Source organism: Synchiropus splendidus, chromosome 1 (genome assembly GCF_027744825.2).
Source record: "Synchiropus splendidus isolate RoL2022-P1 chromosome 1, RoL_Sspl_1.0, whole genome shotgun sequence".
Classification (NCBI taxonomy): domain Eukaryota; kingdom Metazoa; phylum Chordata; class Actinopteri; order Syngnathiformes; family Callionymidae; genus Synchiropus; species Synchiropus splendidus.
Window position 1 is genome coordinate 51,011,500 of NC_071334.1, and position 18,508 is coordinate 51,030,007.

The 18,508-nt window shown below is 41.8% G+C and overlaps 1 protein-coding gene across 3 annotated transcripts in view; it reads left to right on the forward strand.

The window, feature by feature from the left end:
• zranb3 (zinc finger, RAN-binding domain containing 3) overlaps positions 1-18,508 on the forward strand; it is an 82,129-nt gene that overhangs the window by 12,613 nt on the left and 51,008 nt on the right. For all 3 annotated transcript variants that reach the window (XR_008413680.1, XM_053853936.1, XM_053853937.1), the window contains exons 7-13: positions 2,057-2,228; positions 6,995-7,129; positions 11,439-11,558; positions 13,654-13,773; positions 14,078-14,257; positions 14,774-14,941; positions 15,933-16,350. Coding sequence is in view for 2 of the 3 variants with exons in the window: in XM_053853936.1 (XP_053709911.1) it covers positions 2,057-2,228; positions 6,995-7,129; positions 11,439-11,558; positions 13,654-13,773; positions 14,078-14,257; positions 14,774-14,941; positions 15,933-16,350 (1,313 nt within the window). In the remaining variant the exon portion in view is untranslated. The remainder of the gene's footprint in view (positions 1-2,056; positions 2,229-6,994; positions 7,130-11,438; positions 11,559-13,653; positions 13,774-14,077; positions 14,258-14,773; positions 14,942-15,932; positions 16,351-18,508) is intronic.

The window sequence follows — 18,508 nt, forward strand, 5'->3', positions numbered from 1 at the left end:
ATTGTCATGACCCAGTTATTTGAAGTTTTCATCCTCAAATTGAGGCTTTACCTTGTGGGCACAGCAAAACAGACATACCTGTAACTTGTTCATATTTATATCTTTGATCTGATTTTAGGTTTCGCATTGCCATAATGCATTCCCCAGCCTCTCTCCCTAAACGTAACCATTCAAAACAAATGGGTTAACAAGGACTCTGAACCAAACTTAAACCCACTTATAATGACCTAGTTATTTTGACATTTTCATCCTCAACTTCAAGCTTGGACTTGTAGGGACCAGCAAAAATATCCCCATGAGTAGGTGTGTTTCCAGGAATTAGTTATCCACATGCGTAACTATACGTACTCCCACCCCATATCAGCGTAGATCAGGGGTTGCATCCTTGCGGCCCATCAGGTTTCGTATTTGAGCATGGCTGCATCGTCCTGTTCCATTGTGAGATGGTTAGTTTTACCTTGGAAGCTCAGTCATCCTACTGATGTGTTTGCAGTTTTGTTGCACATTCAGTGGTTCCAGTGTTTTCCTTTGATGGTCACTTTACTCTCCTTTATGCAACCCACGCTGGCATGGTCGATGGTGACCGCCTGATTTAATGACATTAACAACCTGTCAGTCCCGCAATGCATGCTGCTACTCATATTGCTACAACACATTTATCCAGCATGCTACTTTGTAATTCAGGACTGGGACCATGAGTGTAATGCAGGTTTGTGTCTTATCATAGTGGGACATATGAGGCCAATGTGCAATTGTTGGTCTTTCTTTAGGAGCCTGTTCTATTGGTCTTCAAGTGACCAGTAGAGCGGGCTCCTGTAATTATATGATGAAGATGGAGCTATACGACCAAGAATGTGTGGCAGAAACCACAAGACCGCTCAGTCCCTGGGTCTGTGGCTCAGCCTCACCAATACTTTGCTTCTCCCAACCCTCTGGTTTGTCAAGTTTGACACCCCGGGTTGAAATGAATCTTGCTTTTTCAATTGTCCATCCATTGCCTGCAAGTAGTGCCCTATTGTAGCTCTCATCAGGGGCTTTTTTTGTTTTATTATTTCTGCTAGTGAGGTACTACAAGTCAGAGCGTACATTACAACGTGATTTTTTTTGTTTTCTAAGTACCAGGGGAAAGCACATGACATTATCATCCCTAGGTCATTGTTCTTCTTCACACCAACTCCCTAATCCCTGCATACTCCTTCACACTACAGTGAATAAAGTGTCATTCCACCTGTCGTCTATGCTAGCTGGCTGTAATTTATACCAAGTTTCCCTCTGTTTTAGAATCGTGTAGTGTCTATGGGGAGGAGGTGAGCGGTGTCTTAGTTTGCTGCTATTCAGTTTGTTGTTGCAGCCAGAGCCGAACTCAAGCCAAGTGATAAATGCAGCTTGCCAATTATGATCAGTAACACGTGTGAATGAGCACATCAAATACATCTTGTTGGACGTCCATCAGAGTGAGTGGCTCTGGGTTGCGATGGGCGCCACACTGGTAATGATGGCACTCGTTTTCACTATGTATTTGGGACTATAGTCCTGTGTTACAAATATGTACAGTCATTGGAGCATGATCTAGTGCTATGTATAACTGTGAGTGGAGAACCAGCAATAATGTTTTCACCACTGTCTTTAAAATACAGTGAATTCTTCTGGAGAGCTCAGTTCAAAAAACAAAATGGAAAACAGATCATTCTAGCAGATCCCTGTGAAGTGGTTCAGACTTACAGCCAATGTGGCAGATAACCAGTCTTTGTGTACTCGGCCATATTGTTAAAAAATGATGAAAAGAGAACGGGCCAGAAAGTTTTGGGATCTGAACCGGTTACTATGGTCATTAGACAAAATACTCTCCTGCTCTGTAAACTGCCCTCAAGCAAAAAAAGAAGATCCCCGGCTGCTACTCAGTGGTAAACGATGGAAGACGGTTGTAGTGCCAAGCGGCTCCCAGGTGGGAGTAACTAAAAGTGCTTAACTGCTCCTTTCTGCCCCAGCATTGTTGCAAATGAGTAACTTTTGGAGGAAACTTTCTTTCTCAAATGTCCTCCCTGCTCTCTCTCAGGTACTTCGGGCCTCGTAGACAGTGGGACTGTCGCGGAGCATCTAACCTGGAGGAGCTGCATCAGCGACTCAGCCAGATCATGATCCGCCGTCTTAAAGCGGAGGTGCTGACTCAGCTACCCCCCAAAGTCCGGCAGCGCATTCCATTTGACTTGCCCAAAGAGACAGCAAAGGTACATGTCTTTCGTGTTTAGTGGATTTATTTGCATTTAACTTTAAGTTTGTAACAGTCAAATGTGATGGTATTGACCATGGGTGGGCAGACTTTTTCAACTCGTGTGCTGCTTGTAAATGACCAAGTCACAAGGATCTATCTACCTACCATAAAAACACAAAGCAAATATTTACTTATAAACGCATTGAGTATATTATTCTATATTGTCCTTGGTCATGATACTCTCTATTCTCTTTGCAGTAAGTTCAGAAAGAGTGACTACAATAAGAAAAGCATCTTCAAGTAGTGAAAATATCAGACAAATACAATAAATACATAAATTAATCCGGGGCTATATCTCTCCAATAAGAAAACAAAAAGGAATATGACTTTGCTTCACATAACTCTTTTAAAACAGGAGGCTGCATGGCCACAGTTGCTACTGCATGACTCCATGTGAGACTAGACACATAATTTTATATAATGTTTTTTCACTGATCTAGAAGCAGCACTGCAGTCTATGTTGGAGAAAGGTCTGTGAATTTGGTGTACTAGCTTAAAATTGCGCGTGGCCAAGTTTAGAAAACGGGCTCTTGCATCGAGACTGGTGATGAAAATAAACTCAGAATGTGCATCATGCTGCCAATATTACTGGACTTGTCACATCAGCCCAATTAAATGAGAAGCATTTTGTTAACATTAAAGGGCTCTGATGCGCTGTCTCCCCTCACCAGTCAATTCTCTGCTGAGTCCAAAGCTACCTGCTGGATAGATGGCCGGTATTGTCCTCATGGCAGACAGCGCATTTGAGCTCTTCAATGTCAATAAACACCAGTAACTTCATTGGTCTGATGTCAGGAGAAACGATCTTGAGAAGATAAAGTTTAAGATAATACTTTATCTTAAAGTATTCCCTATTTTACTGATCAACCACGGGGATTGGTTGACTGGGCTGCAGGGCATCATGGGAAGTGTTCAGATTTAAGTCACCGTAAGTGAGTTTATTATTGAGAGTGGTGGCACCAAAGTTGTTTTGAAAGCACTGAATCAGACAACAGATCAATCTGGCCGGCTGTGATCGCTGCATGGCTCACTGTTTACTGAGTCTGATGAAAAACTTCCAGTCTTCATCTTCAGTGTTGTTATCATTCTCACTGTAGCCAAGACTGATTTGCATGGAAGAAATGATAGTAGTATGGGTCTTTAGAATCACTCTGGTTGCGGGTTGTACTCGTCTACTTATAATTAAACGTATTTCTGTGTATCTCTGTAGGTGAGAGTGTTTGTGTAAGTTGTGGTCGTCTCATGTGGACTCACCCTTCGTATTGAGGATAGGCTCGGGAAGAGAATGAATAAGTGAACTGCTACACAATGATGTTTTTAGATGAGCAGTCTGCTGATATATTCATATTTTTATCTGAACAAATATCTTGAGAAAACTGTCAGAATGCTGTTTGTTGCTGCAAGAATTCCAGGTTTGTCTTGCCATTGCAGACAAGTTCTAATGCTGAAGCATGAGCACGATGTTTGCACACACTCTTCCTTTCATACATGATAAGTGTTGCTTCTATTTGCAGCCAACAGAGTGTAAAAGCGGCTTATTGCTGCTTTGATATCAAATAAGGCTCACGCTGAGATCCACTGACAGCTCTGCTACTGTGTGTATTTGGGTCTTCTGTTTTTTACCATTGTTAAGGAGAATACCAGTGTAGCTGTAGGGTAAATGTCATGCTTCACGTGTAGGTGTATGAATCTCTTTTAGCCACTCCAAGTTATGGCTGCTTTTCCTTCCCTCCTACGCCACTCTGTGTGCATGAGGATGTCCACGTGACTGTTGCTTTGACCCTGCATGTGCGTCTTCCAGCGCTTTTCTCTCAGCTGCAGGTCAAGGTGTCAAAGCTAGCAACGGGTCAGACTCCCACAGGAGCCACCATCAACAATGTACACTCAGCAGCGTCCAAGTCCAGGCCCTTGTTATATTTGGAATCATATCATCAGCAACAGCAGCCGGGAGAGAAACACAAGAGGAGCTGTTTCAGCTAATTATACTGCTAGCTAGTGACGCCACTGTTCGAAGGCTCCAAACAAGAAAGTGCTATGATGCTGGTCTTCACTTCCAATTTTCCTTGAATATTAAGGCATGCCATAATTGGAGGCTAAACATGGTCAATGTTCTACATTGAGGTGGCAATTAGGCCACTGAAAACTCTCGTAGTGAAAGTTCATGTCTCGTTTCATTGTTTTATCCAAAGTTTGCTGAAGCAGCAGCTTTGCATCTCATTTGTCTTGTGTGGCAGCAAAAGTAAAAGTGGCATCGCCTGTATTTCTTTTCTTACAAAATGCTTCTGCAGCTGTTTTTCCTCTCAGTATATTACCTGTTCATCTCATCTCATCAACCCAAACAACAGAGAGAGTGACCACTAAACTCACCTCCTAAAAGTCAAGTGTCCCTCTTCTAAGTGTAAATGTTTTTAGTGCCCGACCAGTTCCACCGTGTATAAACTATTGTGGCGCACCAGCACGGCTTCATTTTCAGAAAAATTATCTCTCTGATCAAACGTATTGAAACAAAGTGGAAACAAACAAACTGATAACACATCATGGGTCTTGACATGAACATGACAGTTTTTGTCATGTTTTTCACTGAAAATTCGAAAGAAACCTCATAATGACCGAAGTCCGTTGCCCAGCTATAGAGAATCTAATCTCCTGCAGAAAAAGGCATGTCGTTCATCCAGATGTTATAGGACGGAGGTGAAACTGACTTCCCGTCCCGCAAGATGACTCTCTTGGCGACAACCAGAGCAAAGGCCAGAGCCTGCTGGAATGTATTGGGTAACTTTTTAACATCATTAGAACAACGCATGAGGACCAAAGACCCATCTGGTACAAGACGCTGATTATACGCCACACAGAGAGTATTAAAGACAATGGACCAGAAGGTTGAAAGTTTTGGACATGACCAGAATAAATGGGCAAGCGTTCCATCTCCTTGCTTACATTTGTCACAGATAGCAGAGACATTTGGAAAAATCCTGTTCATCCTAGTTTTTGAATAATGGAGCCGATGAATAACCTTAAATTGTATTAATTGTAAGCGAACATTAACAGAGTATAATCGTAACTTGGACAATGAGTCCTCACAGAGCACTTCAGAAATCTCAACATTCAAATCTCTCTCCCAAGCTTGTCGAATGTTATTACATTGTTTTGTTTTTTTTTTCATTTTTTAAAATGTTTTATTTCATGTGGGTAGGGCTCCACCACAGTTTCAGTGGTTTCAGACACAGCTTTTCTTTCCACTTCAAGAATGAAGTTAGAAGCAAGTGAAACGAAATTAATTGCCGACCAAAAATATCATAGGTTTCATCAAACCATCTGCTTTAATTGGTCGACTTCTATATTTGTATAACTTGACAACACTCGCATGGAGAACGATTGGTTGAACACGTAATGATAGGTGATATATATATGATAAAATTCAGCTTTTTATTTTATTGAGCCACAGAGCTCATTTTGTTCAGGTGCATGCACGTATACAACAGAGCAGTGCCACTCACCGCTTCAACCTTCCATCTCATTTTACTCCCTAATGATGGCTTTTATCTTCCACTGCCAGACACTTTTTATGCCCCTCCTGCCCTTTTCCAGCAGCGGGCCTTTGACGGTGTCGGTCCGGTGACTGTCACAAAGATGAAGTGTTAAACCATTTGTGTGTTTTTCCCCTTAATCTAAATTTAGCATTTCATTATACGAAAACAAAATTGCAAAGAAGAGGGTGATGAGGCAGTTGTGCTGCGGGGAACATATTTGTTGTCCACGATATTTATGAATTCTTCTGTCCTTGACTTCGTCTAAGTTTGGATCCACTGAAATGCTAATTATGTCTGAAAACATTGAAACGCTTTCATGTTCCACCCCAGTCTTTTTGTTGTGCTTAAAACCCGTCCCATACCGCTGTTGTGTAAAATGTCCGCACATTAATAAGCCTTTCCTCCATTGTTGTCTTCCCCTATGACCAAACACTCCCACTTATTCTTGCAGCTTGCCATATGGTTCACAGTTAGCACGCCTTCACACAAAGAGCTTTCAGCTGAGGCTTTACACTTTTGGTTGTTTTGCAGTGTGAATTCCGAAGGATTGACTTGTGAAGAAAAGGTGCAGTATAACCTCAGATGACAAAGTGGATGAGAGTTGCCTTGTGAGGGTTCATCAGTCTTCTCTGAATTATCACACACTGCTGTTATTGCCCAGAGATTGAATCACGGTGTGATATTCCTCCAAAGCCTGCCTTTTCTGGCTGATTTAAAGCTCATTTGTTGCTCCGGTCACCTGCTGCTAATTTACAAAGTTTCATACTAGCTGTCCTCTTTTAGCTTCTTCTGAGGCAGCCCCCACTGCTCTCACACTCCCGCCTTAAATACTTCTCGCCAATCACCTTGAGAGCGCGCTCGGCGTCTTTGATTTATTGTACTGACCCGTTTGCTTCTCCATCTTCGACCCCAGCTTGTCACAATGCGGCTATAATTGGGAGGTGTTCATGACCCACCTAACACAGCAGTCCAGTTGGAGGGGGGTGCTTGGCATCCTTGGGAATTCACCATCTCTCTTCTTCTGTCTACCTTTTCTCCTTCCTTTTATTCCAAGGAAAGTAGGACACCCAGCTGCTCCATTAATTGTTTTGCCCTTTATATCTTAGAAAAAAATCAGTCAGGAACAAGATAAAAAGTGTTGAATGAAACAAAGGACATACACACTTCATCTCTGCCCTCTTCTTTTTTGCAGGAAGCTACAACGAGCTTTGCCCAGTGGGAACGTCTGATGAAAGAAATGAGTTCAGGGGTCGCCACCACGGATAACCCCTTCACTGAGGTCATGAGCCTGATCACACAAATGTACAAGCAAACGTCGATTGCCAAGGTAAAGGGAGAGCCGGTGTTTGATTTTTTTCTTTTTTCTTTTTAGACTGCAGCTAATCGCATTCAGTCAGCAAAAATAGTTTTGACATTTACTACATTTACCAGCTGAAATGTTCGTTGAAATTATCACCATTTGAAGAGTAGTTGATTTTAAATCTCTTGGTGAACCAAACTTGATCAATTTCTCAATAGAAACTAATGACATGAATTTCCACTCGTCCTCTCCGACTTAAATTAGTGCATCATTTGGCCATTGTGTTCTCATTGTTCCCAGAATCATTAACCAAGATCTGCTGCCATCGTTCAAACTGGATGAGTTGTTTGTTTGTCAGCAGGTTTCACTGGATCTTCATCCAACAATATGTTTTGCTTCTCTGGCTCATTGGCCAAGAGATGAGGGTTTATAAAAGAATTTGAAGTTTATCTTTGAATTCCAACAAATATGGTCTAGAAGAGGCATTCGGATGGGAACATAGCAGCAATTTGTCTTTGCTGGCAGAGAAAGTATTAATGACAACTTTACAAAGAAGTGTTTTTTTTCTTTTTTTCAAAAGTTTGTATTTCAAACTGGCAAATGACCTGAAAGAAACAGGGACATATTTTGAGGCTCATTAAGTTCATTGGTCATGACGTCCACATGCTGCTTTAGAATTGTGTTGGTTCGATTTGTGTATTTAATTGCTGCTTATTTAGTTATATAAAATATAATTAGTTACAGCGCCCTAGATCAGCGGCCAGCATTTTCACTCATTGGTCCGGTGCTGCTTTTCTGGTTTATATTGCAATTCGATTTATATTGTGATTTCTTAATTTAAAACTAAATAATACAAATGTACATCATGGTTTCCCATAGATTTGGTGGAAGTGCTGACTGTGGTTGTATTTGTGTATCTATAAAGAGTATGATTCACTCAATTAATATACAAAGCAGTTGATGTCCAATAATAAGGTGCCACAATAGGTTTTGACAGTTATATTTTCGGGGCTAAATTGTTTCAGCGATTGAGAGCCTGCGTTATCACAAACCAACGCACAGATGCAGCTGGACAGAGACTCCATGGGAGCTGGCTTAAATAACCAATATCCAACTAGTTTTCCCGCAGTTTTACAGCCCAGGACAACCATCCATCGCATAGATGCTGTTATTCCACTGTCTACAATCCTCCAGAGCTGTAATGAGCAGTGGTTAGCAGAGAGTGTTACCATGTTAGCACAGGGCTGCCACTACTCTCGTAACCGGCCTAAAACTCTCACAAAAGAGGCTTTTGTCAGGCCACACTTCCCATTTGTCTTAAGCCCTAGTGCCTTAATAGCTATTACATATTATGAATGCAGTCCATAGTGTGCTCGCGAAATGGCACTGTGGAGTGACATTCGGCAGTCATAATGTCGAAAAAAATCAAGTCAGAAATATGGTATTTAATATTGTCACAAAAAAAATGTTTTTGTTTTTTTTCCCCTAGCCCTAGTGACCATCATCCCCTGCTTTCCTGCTAAGCCTAGTCTATGCATTCTAGGCCAAGCAGATGACTGTGGCAACTTAACTGTTCATCTTGGACCCAAGCTGGAAAGCACTTTAAGTTGCAGTGCAAATCACTCATGTTGTCACTGAGACACTGCAAGCACATGAATGCCTTTCTCGATAAGATGGTCCTCAGAACATGTGTTAAGGAAAAGAAGTCAAAGGCCAGTCCTACCGTTGCAGTCCAGCAATGCATGCAGGGACACCTTAACCCCCTAACAACAGAATATACATATGAATGATGTTAGCTAGTTCGCATGAGCAGTAACCCAGTCTCACCATGACTCAAATATCTGGCTCCCACCTGCCAATTAAGTTTGAGATCCATTTTAGAAATCAGATGAATAAAGGAACCTTTTTTTATGTCACTGTGCATTTCATGGTATGAGCGATAACACAATCATGTATGTGTGTATTAAATAACTTGTTGATGTTATACAACAATATTGGTGCTCATAGCTCATTAAATATTGATATCCATTACTCACATTGTATCGTAAAATTGTCACAATGTTTATATGGGATGATATGATTTGATCTGAATTTGTGGAGAGGATATAATTGATTCACATCCCTCAGTAAAGAAAGATATCAGTGCTTGAAGTGAAGGATGCTGATCTCTAAGTCAGCTGTGCTGCGGAGCGTTCATGCATAAAACAAACGGAACCCAAAAATAGGAAATATTGTTCAAGGAAACCATTTTCTCTCAAACTGGTGAATTGATGGCACAGGATTATGTTCACAGCGCTTGGCCAACCACTCGGCGAGATCTCATGGGAAAGCATCGCCATGGTAACAGAGCCTAATCATTGCCAGTGAAAGCACTTAGACAAAATAGAGAGTTAGAACTGAGGTATTATTTAGTTGCGTCCAGCCCAACATGATTACACCTTATCTCAAAGTTACACTCGGCACTGAAATAGCATATCAGTGATGTTGTTGCTATGGATACCATTTTCGTAATGTTTAGAGCGACACCAGTAAGGGATGCGGGGGAGTGCTGGGTAGTTATGGTCAGATCATTCAGCCTGGATATGTTCATTCCTGATGTTTTTATGTACCACTCACAACCCCACTCATCTGAGGAGATGAGAACGGACAGGACCTCAATTTCTTCTGTTTGTGCTTGAATAAACGTTTTCACCAAATGTAGTGTCCTAGACAAATCATCTGTCATGATATGGGGTTGGCATTCCTCTCAATTAGCTTGATGCCCTCAGCCTCACGAGCATGACCTCAAGGTTAACGAAGACCGGAGATAACCAGTGAACACAATCATTGGCCGAGGTACTCACTCACCTTGCCTCCCAACTCAAATGCTTTTTAGTTGGCTGTTGTTTGCTGATTGGATTTCTGCTCAGTTTAGCCTTACACTGTTCCCTTTTTCATTACAAGTTCTCCCTGTGCTCACTCACCTCCAGCCTCATTTCCTCTCCTATCGGATGTTTCCACAGTTTCTGCACTTCATGAGAAAAGTTAATTTCTTTCCACTTTTGGACCATCGGAAAAGGTTGAAGTGGTCTGATGGAGTCGCGCAACTATGTCACTATGACAAGCATCAGGGCCCCTGCCTGCCAGTATGTTCCGTGACAGTGCTGCCAAACGCCTTTGGGGTATTTTTATTGCTTTACCCGCCAAGCATCTGCTTCCCAATTACCAAGAGAGGACAGCTCTGATGCTGGACTAAAGAAAGCTACAGGCAGCTGAGAAGTTTGTGCACTAATTAAACTCAGCGGAAAGAAGCAGGGGAAGCCTTGCCATCAGTAATGAGGATCCACCAGATCAGAATGGGGGTCGGCAGGCCTGGCACAGGACTTCATTATCAGGCAGGTTGGCTAATTATCAGCCAAGGGAAGGCAAGTGAAGGGTACTCCCACCAGAGCAGGTGTGATGGGTGAAGAGTGTGTCAGGCTGGTGAAGGTGTGGAGACTCACAGGAAGGCCTGTCTCCAAAACTGGCCAGTAAGGGCTCTGTTTGACTCATCTCAAGCCTCGGTGTTCCTCGCTAGACGCTGCTATTCTTGGGTGCGTTATGGCCTGAGGCAGGGGAATGAGCTGAGCTGAGGTGCTCTATGACACGCTTGTACAGCGCATATCCACTCCTGCTTAGCAGGAAATTGTGTGAACGGCCACAGCCATCACAGTGTGATCACTGGGCACCAATACAGCGGGAAATGATAGATACAGATACCTGCAGGGTACAGTTAATGTGGCATCACTTCTGCTCCTTTTTTTAACAAGTACTCGCTTCGTGCTGTCAATCTAGGTCACATGCACCAGCAAAAGTGAACAGGATGTGGGTTAATGATGATTTGTAAAAAGGGCTACCAAGTTATTTTATGCAATTCAAGCAACTTGACCATCCTCGCCTATCCTTTGCAGAGTAGCAATGACATTTTCCTCTGTATATATATATTTCTGTTATAACGGTGAGTTGACATTGATAAGGTTCTGGCAATGTCCCTTTCATTTATCTGAATCTTGCTTTTAGGACTGCTGTCATTTAAGCCATAATCCACTGAGCCACGTATCTTCAAGTTGTGAGTTATTGATTTTCTCTGGGCGTCTTCCGAGCTGCTGATACGCCTTGTGTGCTTTCTCATTTTAAAGTCCAGATCCCTTGCATCCAATAGCAAATCGATCACACAGAAAGGATGCGGCGCTGATTAATTGACTTCTTCACTGATCTCGCCAATTCCTCCGTGTGTGGTCGAAGAGTGAAATGATGGGCTCAGTTGCTCTTTCATCTGTGTCTATTTCTGTATCTGTGTGTGTCTGTGTGTTGCCAGGCGGGAGCTGTGAAGGACTACATTAAGATGATGCTGGAGGCTGAGCAGCTGAAGTTCCTAGTGTTCGCCCACCACCTCACCATGCTGCAAGCCTGCACCGAGGCCGTCAGCGAGGCCAAGGTAACCCCAGGTTTTTTTCTTGTTTTGTTTTTTCAAACAGTGCTGAAGGAGCGTTCACGTCAAGCGTTTACTGCAGGTTATTGAGTTGTGCCTGCAGAATGTGGGAAGAAAGCAAGACCACAGATACCAAAAACAGGAAGCACAATTTCACAAGCCGAGTGTCTGTGGTTTACGGTGTATGATTGAATTCATCAGTCTTAAAACTAAATTAGTCTCCAATTGTTTCTGAGGCTCCGCAACTAGCACCAACAATTTCACATTGGATGTATCAAAGGCTGCACATGCACCATTAGCCAAGCATGTCTTTCAAAGTCATATGCTGAGCAGTTATTACTGAAGTCTGTTGTTCGCAAAACTCAAGGAAGTCGCGCATTCCGGCAGGACATATGAAGAGATGGGCCGCTGCTGATTGGAGAGAGATTAACTTTTCATGATTTTTTTATTGTCGCCAATTCAGTAAATAACAAAGCCTCCCCGTCTCTTTTCTGGATTATCTGTGTTCGGTTCCGCACAACCGTTTCTGAGGTCCCGTCAGTCGCGCTGAAGTTCAATTCAAGTTTTCCACAAACTTCCATCCATTAAGAAAGTTAACTTTTCTATCACCTCAAGTCTAATTCACAAGTCATCACATGTGAACGGTATCTCTTAGCTCAGCGTCAGCAACCTGTTAACTGCGTGTGTCTGTGTCAGGGGCTGGTGGTGAGGTTAGAAGGTGTCAGCTCTTTGTAATGCAGCCGTATGATGTGCGATAACACTCTTCGGCGTGTGAGAGTCACTCAGCTGTTTTCACACACACCAATTAACAGAAATCGGCCAAAAAAAGGGATGATGTGTGACACTTTGTGATGAAAGCCATACATGTATCCTGTAGAATTATAGCAGCTATTCCTGCAGGCCTGCTCTCCAAGTGCATCTGGTATGAAAGTGGCTGGGGTGAGACGGTGTAAGATGAAGTTGTTAATGTTTTAAAGCATGCCTTGAGGGTTGTGTCACAAGTAAACAAAAGCACTTCCAGGTGGGTTTGTGAACATTATTGGAACCTGCTTATGAGGCCCAATCCAACAAGTTTCTGCTTTTTCATGCAGATACTAGCGCACCGTCACACAAGTGCTTCACAGCACCAACACACTGTCCTGCTGTTGGCCAGTCAGGGACTCTGCAGGATCTAAATCAAAGGCATTCAGTGGCGCATTAGCAGCTCGCTGGTTGTCGAGGTCATGTTCAAGTTTAATGGACAAGAAGAGCCGGGTCTTTGTTTAGCCTTGCCAAATATTGAAGCATCAGTGCTGCTCACATTGTCTTGCTAATTCTCTGCCTTTGTGCTCATGTTTTGAAAATTCATTGAAAAGAAATAAAATACATTATAATACAGGTTAATGGAATGCTCCCTGGCGCGTCTGCACCAGCTTTTAAAAACTGAGGACAATACTGGTCCACTTCAGATCTGGCAAGCTTTATTCATAAAACAGCACACAACACTTAAGGAACATTACCTTCCTCTCAACCACATAGCCACACAAGTGATGAGCGGATTTAAGCTGGCGCTTTTATTGTCAACTGCGCCAGGCATTATATTTTTCATCTTTTTGATGTGAGACCAACTTCTAATACAAAAGAGACAAAGAAGGCTGCAAATGATTTTTGTAAAATTTCACAAAATAATAGCAATATTTTTTTCAAGTAAACTTACAAATCCATTTTGTAAAGATAAGGGACTTTAGACGTGCCAACGTAACAACTGTGACAATCAGTGCGGTTTTTGTTAATGTAATAATACCTTTCCATCATGATTCATCATAACTGCTTTTTCTGTTCATTCTCCGTCAGAAACTTGAAATGATCCAGGATTTGTTTGTTCTATGGTGGATTGCATCCTTGTAATATTGAAAGCTGAACAGATTAGTTTGAAGTTATGAGTGGTGATAACAATTGTGAATAAATATATCTGCTGTGCGACGTGGCACATTAAAGAAACACTGTTAATTGATTTTGGGCACAGCCAGGCAAAACAAAATTAAATTATTATCCATGTTGCAGTAGATTACGCCTACATGACCTAAGTTTAATTAACCTTAAAGACTATTTTTCTGCACAGGCTGGTTACATTCGCATCGATGGCAGTGTCCCGTCAGCTGAGAGGATCCAATTGGTGCACAAGTTCCAAAATGACCCTGAAACCAGAGTTGCCATCCTCAGCATCCAGGCCGCTGGACAGGTATACTAGCTCCAGATCCAAGTTTAAATCGTAAACAAAAATATAACAAAAAATATGCTTCTTCTTGATTTTTTTTTTCCCTTTTAGATTCAGTCAATTCAGCAATCCTTATTTGCTTGCTGCTTTTTAGTGCTTGATATACATTTCATATGGTAAGAGGGTGGAGCACTGATTTAATCTGGTCATAGAGCCCCCTTTTAATATATAAATAATTGCTGTCGTCTTTTGCAGAAGTCTGTTTTATTATTAGATTCTTGGGTCTGTAAAGCACAGTGCAATTTGAGAGTATGTTTGTCCTTGATAGGGTTTGACCTTCACCGCTGCCAGCCACGTGGTGTTTGCCGAGCTCTACTGGAACCCGGGCCACATGAAGCAGGCAGAGGACCGTGCCCACCGCATTGGGCAGACGTCCTGCGTCAACGTGCACTATCTTATCGCCAAGGGCACCTTTGACACGGTCATGTGGTCCTTGCTCAACAGGAAGGTACAGTAGTTGCTTTGGAGAAAGGACATCAGGACTCAGTGATGCAGAGAGGACCACTGTGTCGTATCAAACATTCCTAACAGTGATCTGCTATTGTGGTGACAGAAATTCACTCCCTTTGCGCTATGGCCTTACTTTTACTGCTTTTCATAATCGACTTTTTGTTTCAAATTAATCCCAATTGTCATTAAATGTTTTGGTTACACTTGAGGTTAGGCGAAATACAATATATAACCATTAATAGTACTAATAAGTACTTATTCATATGTTTATTAGGAAATTTGGTTTCTGGTTTTCGGAATAAAATGACATATTACATATCCTGTCCATTTATTCCCCATAAAATGACTAAAAAAACTGTCTGTGTGTCCCAATTTAACATGTTTGCATTCAAGTTCAAAAATAATTTACTCTGATTTATTTTCCATAATGCTTGCCTCATCCAAACATTTGTTTACTCCAACAACCCAACATTGAATATATTCATCTATTGACAGCCCTATTTATTTGTTTCAGGAAAATGTAACCGGCAGTACGCTTAATGGAAGGAAGGAGTATCTAAATGCTCAAGAGGGTGACAAGGACAAGTGGGAGTTCCTGAACTTTGCCACTGCCTGGACGCCCAGTGACATGGTGCTGCCTGCTGACGCGAGTATGACACATGGAAACGTGTTCTTTACACATGTAAGTCAGTATGCTGATCTGCAAACAATAATGATTTTGTTTAGTTTTCTGGGCAGGTTAGATGTAATACAGTTCTTGTTGTTCATGTATAGTCAGTGCACAGTGGATTGACACTCACTGGTCACTTTGTTTGGTGCACCTTGCTAGTGCTGGATTGGACTGGACTACTGGTGACTGTAGAGGTCATTCAAGCAAAGTGAACTCACTGTGACAGGGAGTCCGACACTTCCTTGGTTAAAGTCAAGCCATCCGCGGCTATATTTTGTCACGTACAGTGAATACTAAGGTAGCAAGTGGCAGGGGTGTCAGGATAATTGAAATAACTTGAAATACATTTTGAAATAAAATTAAAATAATTTTGTTTTGCACATTTTTGTGAGTTATGATTTACTGAAATGACGAACTTCATTCATTCATGTTATATTGATTAATATTTTCATGCAAATGTATGATGTATGTATGTACGACTTGTACGTAGTTTTGATGTTTATTAGCTATGTGGCTCACAATAAATATTTGTAAATTAAAGTTTCATTGATTAAATATGATTTTGTTGTTTACAATGCGCCCATGTGATGGAACCTTAGCAACACCTTTTTGCTGTCATGTGAGCAGCTGATAAAAAATTGACAAGCATTTGGCAGGTTAATAAAGTGCCCGGTGAGTTTATTTTTAATCATTTAGGGAGCTGAACTGGATTTACGCCTTCAAGTTTCTGGTCAGTATTTTTCCTATTGATCTTTACTTGACAGCAGTTTCTGTTTTTTAAATGATGTTACTGTCAAAAGTGAAAAGGTGCATCTGCGCCCCAGACTGCTGTAACCATTGATCATTTGTCATCGGTTGGTTTATTGTATTTCTGTGCTGCGCTGAGGTGCTAGTCCGCTGCTGTAAATGTTTCTTTTGTGTGAAATTAGGCAGCTGTCTTGGAGTATTATGCTGGGCAGGAGTACGCAGGGTTGGTACTAACTTTGCGTCTTTATTTTTCAAGTTTGAAAAGGAGAAGCAGCATGACATTCGGAACTTCTTCTCACCGGGCGCTGGCAATGAGAAGAAGAGGAAGAGAACAGAAGATGAAACTTCTCCTATCTCCTTGGACACGATGGCTACACCAAAGAGAACGTCTGAAGAGAAATACGATGAGAAGTCTGATGCCTCCACCAAAAAAGACCTAGATTTCTCCCCGCAGATGAAGAGGTTACGGACACCGAAGGCCGGCGTGAAGACCACGGCTGGGGAGAAGCACAAGTCGGCTGCAAGAGTTAATGGACTGGTCATGCTGCCGAGGAAGTTGTCAGAGCCTCAACCTGAGACGTGGGCCTGCGGTTCCTGCACCTACACCAACAGTTACCTGCTGCCTTACTGTGAGATGTGCGAGCTCCCACGCTCGTCTTGCCGTGTCACATCAGGTAAGTGGCTAATTAACTGCTGATTTATTTCAAGCTTTTAGGCCTGCCAGGTTTGCAGGATTCCATTTGAAAGCAGATTTTGCCAATGAATGTGCATCGTAACGCAGAAATCTCTTCATTTGCTTTATTTTTCGACATGTCGATATCAGTGGCAGCAGTGTGTTGACATAATGCCTTTGAGCTGCATTACAGTTTTCAGTAGATGGAGATGCATGATAGAGGCGGGCCTGCCAGAGTTTGAAATAGCTCTGTTCGCAGAATATAGTCTATCTCGCTCGCTCTCACTGCAGATGACAGGGACACAGTATAATTCTCACCTGTCAAGCACAAGGAGAGTGAGGATAAGACAGAAAGGGAGAGATTTTCTGCTATTGCAGTAAATGTCTCGTGCAAAGTTGGGAGAAGTTGAGCGCATTTTTTTGACAGTCTATGATTGTGTGGTGCGTCAGCTTTGGAGGGAGGGAGGGTTTTGAGACCTGGGGGCAACTGGACCTGGAAGTGGATGTACAGAGCTCCTCATTTATTTATATTCAAATGAACTTACGATTAGAAAAGTTCCAAAACCAGTGCATTTTAAGTGATTACTCTCAAATGGCTGGCAAATTGTCTAATCTGTGGGCGGAGCTGTGGACACACGTTCGTGAAAACAGCGCCTTTGGATCGCTTTAAGGTCAATAAAACACCTGTGATTTCATCGGTTTGATATGACTGAGGCTCAATATTTTGGCACCATGATGCTGTTTAGCCTGTAAAAATCCATCTACAAGCCCCGTCGTTGTATAAGTTGCTGGGTTCAGACTAGTCCGGAAATTATGGTCGTTTATTAATTGTGAATAAAACCATATTAATTAGGGCTGTGACTTCATTGAAAGTTTTACGTTTTATAATGATTTAATCACGGTAAGACTTGTTTTGATGTTTTGTATGAATAAGTTGAATAAGTTTTCTCCCCCATGGGCATTGATAGTCACAGTCAAATGTTAAATTGAAATTTTCTTTTAAACTAGTACTGCTCATATTAACTTCATTTGTATTTGAAAGTATTTTGACAATTAACAGAATCCGTTGAAGAAACTAAAACTTGAAATAAAGTACATATACCACAATATGATCTGTAAGTTGATAACATCTTGATAATGCATACAGTATATTGTCATATTATACTTATATTATACCACGAAATGACTAATTTAGTCTATTCTCTCCCCACAACAGTCACAGTGTATTATGTGGCCCCTGAGGAAATTTAATTGCCCATCCCTGGGTTACGCTGATTCCCCTTTGCTGAGTCTGCCCCTTAATTTGTCCTGACATTGGTTCTCCCCTCAAAGGTATACACTTTTTTCTAGAGCAACGCCTCCACTGCACCACTAAGAGAAAATGATTCCTCCTGAGTTTCTCAAGGATTGACGTAGTTTAATGAAGGTCAGTTGTACCTTTCTGATGGGGGAGCTTCCAGTTCAGGCTTTGGTTTCCTTACAGGAGTCAGCATACACTATTATTGGAGTCTAAATGAAATACATTTTGGGGATAAGGTTTTCTTTAAATCCCATTTATCAACATCAGTTTTTGAGATCAGTGTTTGGCCAAAGACCTTTGGGTTCCCTTTCCTCCAGCTGTTAGTAGTTAGTCACTGTTGACTTTGTATTTGTGATTACTCATTACTCATTCTTTATATATGAAAACATCCTGATATGATCTGAAAAGACGGTTCAAGGTTTCTTCAAGTATTTCACTTCCATCCTGACTGGGGAATCTCAGCATTGGATTTTAGAGTTTGAATTCACAATTTAGAGCCAAATAACTGCCATTGAACTGCAGTACGTTAAGGTTGGTAATGTTAAGTTTACAGAAGAGATGGGACTTCATGTTCATGTCTATATTTGGCGTCAAGAGTAAATGTGGCTGCGCTGGAGGTCTTGAGCTCTGCCCAGTGGAAATGAGGATGTGCACTTAAAACAAACATTGTTCAAACAACTAGCAGCTCAGGCTTTGAGCCGCTCAAAAACACACACCCACGCTGCCACCCACACATGAATATTTTTTTAAGCCAAAATTCACCCCTTATTTCATGCTCCGCCGCCGAAGATGCCTGATAACTATTCAGCTCTTCGGCAATCACACTTTTCTTTGTCACAAGCGCCACTCTACATTCACG